This window comes from Thermobia domestica, chromosome 1 (assembly GCF_964235325.1).
Source record: "Thermobia domestica chromosome 1, izTheDome1.hap1.1, whole genome shotgun sequence".
In the NCBI taxonomy this organism is placed as follows: domain Eukaryota; kingdom Metazoa; phylum Arthropoda; class Insecta; order Zygentoma; family Lepismatidae; genus Thermobia; species Thermobia domestica.
The window spans coordinates 324070338-324077866 of record NC_137454.1 but is presented as its reverse complement, the minus strand read 5'-3'; the positions used below and the strand labels follow the sequence as shown (position 1 = coordinate 324077866).

The 7529-nt window shown below is 35.3% G+C and overlaps 1 protein-coding gene across 3 annotated transcripts in view; it reads right to left on the bottom strand.

Moving 5' to 3' along the window:
* The window catches only part of PolZ1 (DNA polymerase zeta catalytic subunit), a 144821-nt gene that overhangs the window by 94084 nt on the left and 43208 nt on the right, over window positions 1-7529 (bottom strand). For all 3 annotated transcript variants that reach the window (XM_081728985.1, XM_081728977.1, XM_081728969.1), the window contains one exon: window positions 573-2690. In XM_081728985.1, the coding sequence (XP_081585111.1) occupies window positions 573-2690 (2118 nt within the window). The remainder of the gene's footprint in view (window positions 1-572; window positions 2691-7529) is intronic.

Genomic DNA, 7529 nt, shown 5'->3' with positions numbered 1-7529 from the left:
GATACAATTAGTACATTTAAAGAAGGAAATAGAGGTATGCTCAAGTAAAATTATTTCTCAGCAAAATACTAACATTGCATTTCACTATCCAAATATAACATCTCTGATAATTCGATGTCTGTTGAAGATATCAATTCAAAATCCCGGCAAAATTATTTTAAATGTGCGTTTACTATTTAAAAAGATCTTATGTCAAAAATTATATTAATTTCCATTTTTGTCTTTAAAATATAGAACACGGTCTTATGACTAAGTAGAACAATAAGCTTTCAGTACTAAAAAAGATGTCTTAACTTAAAAAATGAAGTTGTCTGCTTTTCATACTGGCATCTTCGACAATATATGCAGATATAATCAACCAACAGCAAATACACTAATATTTAAATAGTATTGAAATCACGTTAACAATTAGAAATCATACTTTCCCTCAGATTACATTGCAATGAAAGAACTGAACAAAGAATATAGTTAAAAAAAAAAATACTAATTTCAATCAGAAAGGACAATATGTAATACACCAAGGAATCACTGAGCTGATTTATATACATTCAAATAAATAAAACATTACTTACCCCTGTTCACCATCAGTTGGAATGGTATCACTTTTTCTTCTTCTGTGTGATAAGGAAAGCTTCTCGTGCTGTTTTCTACGATGACGCATCAATTCCTTTTTTGATTCCTTTCTCGTAGATTCCAGATCCTTGTTCGCAGAATCGCTATCATAGCTTGTCTGCCTGCCTCTTGTTTGGTACACCCGGACTCTTTCTCCATTACCACAGTACGTCGTTTGCATTATGGAGGTCAACATGGAAGCTGAACTCTCAAACGCGTGACTAGTCCTAATCGTCCACATATCAGCGGATTCGCGATCTTTTCTCGTCCGTCTACTGCCATTCTCACAGCCACTAGTAGCAAACATAGTAGTATAAGAAGTAACTGGCACGGTAACAACTTGACTTTCATTATTTACAACAGAACTAGATTCCACCTCATTATTTTCAGTCATCATATTATCACATATTGCGAAATTATTAACGTTTTTTGAGTAAATTGCTTCATTTTGGTCAAACGTTGGCTCCAACATAAAATCACTAAGAATAGCATCACTGATGGATTCAAGTTCACAATCAGTAACACTACTGGGGATTTTATCACTATTTTTCGAGTCATTTGATTCGTTTTGGTTGTAAGTTAGATCCCTTAAAGCTAAATTACTGATCACTTCAAGGTCTTGATCGATGACAGTACTTCTATGTTCTGATGTCCTTTGACTATTATTTGACTTGCAGTTTTCACTATCAGCACCAAAAGACACCATTTCACTGATATTTGTTTCTGTTATTTCTTCACTTGCGCTGCTTACGCACGGGATTATTGGATCTTTGCCTGAAATTAAAACGGACCTGGCTTGCAGTAGTTGTTGCTCTACCCCATCGCACGTTTCCACGTTATTGCTATGCCAACTTACGCCAGGAATACTACCGGATGGACTCACATCGTCGTTAACATGTGCTCTATAATTTTCTGGAGCAAGTTCTTGATGATGATCTAATGTTTTAGAAGCATCATCTTGAACTACTGTAGAACTAGAACTGACTGATTTTGGAAAGCACGAACTAAAATTGTTTATAATTCTCTCGTAACTATCAACTGTATTAGGGTAAAATGCAGACTCAGTTGAAGGAAATTCAAACTGCTTTGTACTAGGATAATGTAATTCAGACTTTGACATATTTAAATTTTCATTACTGGCACTTACATCTTTTTCAACTGAAAGCACACTGTTAGTCACTTTCTCTGGCGATGAACTGTTCGTAACATTAACACCCATTTGCTTTAGAAAACTATTCACAATATCCAACACCTCAGTTTCACTTCCGTAACCTTCACTGGTTTTATTAATTTTGGTGTTCTCCCCACTTAGCAACTGTTTATCTGGAGCATTCCACACAGCACTAGTGTTTGACCATTGCAAATTACCAACGTTTTCCTGAGATAATTCATCCCTATCTGATGAACTACTTGGCGCAGTAAACGACGGATCACCCATTAACACATCTTGCAAAAAATCCTCAGTTACCTTATCCAGTGAGAAACAAGCAGCGTTCTCTTGACCGTTTTGCATAGTTTCAACGTGTTGAGGATATGATTCAGTGAAAGACACAACATTATCATTTGTTTCCAATCTATCTAACCTTTCTATATCATCCAAACCAGTGTCGACTTGAAATTCACTCACAGAATCACTACTAAGCCTTGTAAGTTCATCATTTACCAAATTGACACTTTCATCTACAACAAAATTAGCATCTGGCCATACACAATTTTGTTCCTGATTTATTTCCTGAGTAAACTGATGAGAATTACTACCAAGCAAATCTGGTAAGGTATGAAGAACGGATGGCGTAACACTGATGTTATCATCACTACTTCTATGAGACGAGTCTACACTATTTATTGAGGAAAGCCAAGGGCTCGTAGCTGTAGAATTCGTTTCCGTAGCTGCATAAGACGTAAAGTTGACAGAAGACCCTGTGCTTTGCGTTACTCTTCTCGTCATTCCTAGTCTTTTGCGAATTGGCTGCTCACAGACATCATTAACTCCGTCCATCTGAGGAATTCGGTCATCAATGTCTTCCCAAAAAGATTCCTCTGTCCATACCTGGTCCTGACTTGTGTGTGTTATTTCACTAGAAGAGAACAACAGCAATACAGAAATACAGGATAACACAAATGCGCCAACACATAAATAAACAATGTTAAGATCAAAACCCAACCTTTGAACCATTCATAAGCATACACAACAACTTCGTAGCGAAATAATTATATAGTATTCGGTAACATCAAGACTTTAGAAAGTGAATTCTCACATGGAAACATGAAAAGAAACTTTAAAGACCAACAAATGAGTCAATTCGGAGTTGAAGCCCGCTTAAAATTGGTCTGTATGATACAATAAAAAGACAATAACTAGAAACAAAATGTCGGATGAATATTGAGTAAAAGACATAGTAGTTACTTTCTGCTTGGATTTCATTAATATACAAGTTAGTATAGAATACGTGCCAATTTTCAGTTACTAATTTATTTGCTTTTCGTTTCTCGAAGACCTGTCTCCTCATGTTTTCGTATGAGGATTCATTTTCAAAAGTTTTTTGGTGTTTCCGGACATCCTGTATATCCTATTTCGTGCGCAGGGCATACTATGAGAATTAAAAAAAAAAAAAAAAAAACTGTCTCTCTGCTTCAAAGGAAACAACTATATTCGGTCAGCTCTCTCATCTTCCTGTTCGGTAATTTAGCGCTAAGAACAGTTCTTTTCCTTTCTTTGGAGCACCATACCTTTGTTCTAAAAACAAAGTATGTCCTTTTTCAGTAAAAAAAAATCTTCATATTTTGTGATACTTTCCTTGTTCTGTATTTATTATTATTATTTCATCTAAAGAAGTGATTCCCAACCTGAGGAGCGTGAATTACAAATAAAGGAGGGGACGCAAGCTACTGACAGAAATAAAAGTACATTCGTAATCAGAAATATACAAAATGTTGTAACACAAAAGCGTTAAATTAAATACTGTACAAAAGCAAATAACTACTGAGTAAGAACTATGATTTTATTAAGATCAAAGCTGTAAAACAATAATACTACATTATAATGGCATGCAAAAACCTTGCTGGAAATGAATATTGTTATATCCTATACGTGCTACATATTTGTATTAAAACAAAAGTGCTCCGTTATTATTACCACTATAAACAGCAAATGACGGATATCAACATCATTGATGGAACACGTGACCGAAAACACCAGCGCCGCCAACATCCGCGAAGAGGATATAAAAATCACCGCAGGACCTTCAACAGCATCAGTTTCAACTCAACAGTCAACTCCCCTCTCTTAGCTTGCTTGCAGCTCTGAGATTTCTTTTAACCCGAGCTCCTGGCTGCGACTGGGTCCTAAGAATTCGTTTCTCTCTCACTCTCGGCTGCGACTGGGTCTTGAGATATCATATACCCACCTCTTGGCTGCGACTGGGCCCTGGGAGCCCCCTTTCCTTTTCTCTTGGTTGGACCCCGGAATTCCATTTTCTTTCTCTTGGCTGCGACTGGGTCTTGACAAGCACCACACACCCACCTGTGACTGGGCCCTGGGACATCCTATTCACCAAAATCTAAATTTAGCGACTCTAGTGGTCTACGGACCACAGTGATTGTGATTGGTGTTATATTTGTATATAATTGGATACTGATGAAAGGTTATAGGAGAAAACTCAAATTGCTCTACCTACTGGTCTAGCAGGCTATTTTACAACATAAATTGGTGAGAATATAGTTACCTCTTGTACCAACTTCGCATGTTTCATGTATGATTTCTTTCCTGTAGTTAAGAACCAAGGACAGATTATGTTACATAATTTGATTTCTCTAGTCTTTGATAAATTGCCTCAAGATATAAGAAAATTGAAAGAATATGATTTGTCTATTAGTCTTATTAGGTGGCTTGTCTCATTCCTTTCTAATAGAAAATTTGTGGTCAGATATCGCGGTTATATTTCTGCAGTTCACAATATGTTTTCAGGTGTCATTCAAGGGTCTACCTTAGGACCGCTTTTGTTTCTTTTATTTGTAAGTTATCGCTTTTCATGTATGTTGATGACTTAAAACTCTATCGTTCTATTGATGACTGGACTGTTAATCAAATATTGACAGTGTTGTTAAACGGTCTTACAGTAATGGCTTACCTTTACATCTCCACAGAACTATTACTGTTACTTTTTCTAATAAAAACAATTCTATTTATAATACATATGTTGTTGATAATATTTCAGTTAAGATGTTGAGTACACCAAAGATCTGGATATAATATTTGATAATAAATTATTATTTAATAAGCACTTTGATAAGACTATCTCCAAAGCAAAGGAGAAATTTAGGCACTGTCAAATGAACCTGTAGAGATTTCGTGTTAATGAAAACTTATGTTACCTTGTATCTTGCAATGTTAGAAGTCATCTTCAATATTGTTCTAGTTTTTAGAACAGAAGCATACAGTACTTTTATTATATTGAATATGTTTAAAATTTCTTTCTTTCCTGGTTACGCTGGAAATTTAAGTTTTTATCAATCAAAACCAATGATGAAATTAGACAATTACTTAAACTCTTGAAATTATCAGAAAGAATTTTATATATGATCTTAAATTATTGCATGAAATCCTAATTGATAAACTACAGTTAACTATAGTAATTAATATTGTTAACTTATATGTTCCTTACACAACTACTAGAAACCACGCTATTTTTGCTCAATTACTATTCTCATCTTATGGATATATTTATTGAAGATTTTGGTATTACCAAAAAACAATTTACCAGATGTCACTCTTCATGATATATGTGATCACTGTTTCTGATACCTCTATACATGACTTTTTTTTCGTTTATTAATCTTTTTATTATTGTGTTTTAGTGTAGTGTTTTACATGTACAGGAAATTGTTATTGGGCTTATGTGCGTTATTTCCTAATAAATAAATAAATAAATAAATAAATGTTTCATTAATAACCTAAAAAAAATATTATTGAAAGTCAGAATTCAATGCTGCATCGGAAATCATAGAAGGGGTAAGACAGAAAGCATGACAAGCGAAAGGGTAAGAGAGGAGGAGGGAAGTGGGGCTTACGAAGGGGTTGGTAGGTAAAAAACGCTGAGAAACACTGATCTAGAGGAAAGAAGATTAAAACACAGGAACAACAAATCATCACAAGGTATCAAGATTTTTTTTCTTGTCAATAATAATAAATACTTGCTTTTGAAATATGATAGAGGCGCCACACTAAAACGAGATGAAATCACTCTCAATTTTAAAACTACTAACCGAGGAAAGTGAAAGCTCAGAAAAAGTAATGATAACAAATGTACTTAATTTACTAATACTGGACGCATATTCAAATTATTAAAGTCTAAAAGCATTGTCGCTCTCTACAATATTATAGGATGCTATTACGTGAGTTCTTTAATAATGTACCCAATTTAAAAAGAGTTTTGCAAGTTTCATACTTCAGAGACTCCATCAGCCAATCACGTTTCTAATTTCTACAGAAATAATATCTTAACACTATATATATATATATATATATATTCAAATTTCTTCAATGACGATCTTCATGTATAAGTTTAGCGTCCCTTTTCGGCATCCAGGCTATACGAATCGTTGACATACAGCTTAACGTAGGATCCGAGTAGAAGCTCCCGCCGGAGAGCGAACCACGTTCCTGCTTCGAACACAAGTACGCTATCAATATAGCCACGATCCTCACCGGAAATCGAATTCGAAAGTCCGTGCACCAAAGCCTTTTTTATTAATTTTAAAACTTACAAACCTGCAATCGGTACACTTTTCAACGTCCAGTCAGGGTGGATGGCTCAAATATCAGACCACCGTGATACTGACTTGTATGCAATATGAGCCTTTAAACAAATACAATATCTCTCAGCCGTAGACAATGGTTGCATGCGGCTACTGAGCCGAAAAATGATAAAACTTGCGTAAGAGTTGAGATAATACCGTGTCGCTACAGAAATTATTCGACAATACCTTTATATGTAAATGTTAAAAAAAAAATAAAAATAAATGAAACCTTTCAGTTTAACGTCCCACAATATGTAAATGTCGAAAGTGATTTATGGATCGTACATATCTTGAACGCAACCCTGAAAGAAACCCACACAAATGGCTGTGTTTTCTCTGCTGCTTCGCCGGGAGAAGAATTCTTTTCTGTACAGAAGATTGACTTATGATGGGAAGATGCAGAAAATGGTTATGCTCTGTGTTTGAAACGTTGGTACGCAACAACCAAAACTACTCAGAAAAATTTAATACAGTATTCGTGAAGCACAACTTTGTACAACTATTCTCATGGCGCTTGATTGTGTGTATGTGTGAAATATAGACATAACTCATTTCCTTACTGACATTTTGAAAAATACTATTTTGAATTAACGTTTGTTAAATGTATACCACATCCTGTGTTGGAACTGGCAAACCAGCGTTCCGTGTAACCTTTCTCCCCCAACTATAATACCGCAGTTAATTGAGTTATGTATCCTATTGCATTTAACAGCGAATGTTCGGAAGTTTGACATTCTGAGTCTCAAATTCGACAAAGGCATAATTAGTTAAGCAATTTGAATGGTAGTTGGATCAATTTAAAAAAAAAAAATGCTTAATTCCTTATGACATACGTATTCCGATACTCGAAACCTTGATAAATGGATAGCTTCTTTATAGTTATCTAAAAACTGAAGAAAAAGCTGAACTCTTGGTGGAACAGCCAGTAAGGGAGGGGTACAGTTCATATGCCGGTTTGTGACACTTCGTTGGGGTGATGTGTGGCCAGCACATTGGCTCCCCTCACCGTTAATGCTGGCTTTCAATACCAGAGTTCACTAGTTCTTTCTTTCAAGTAGTTCGTCAATTGTCCTTACGACGATGGGTAGAAACCGCAATGCTAATTAGGCACCATCAGG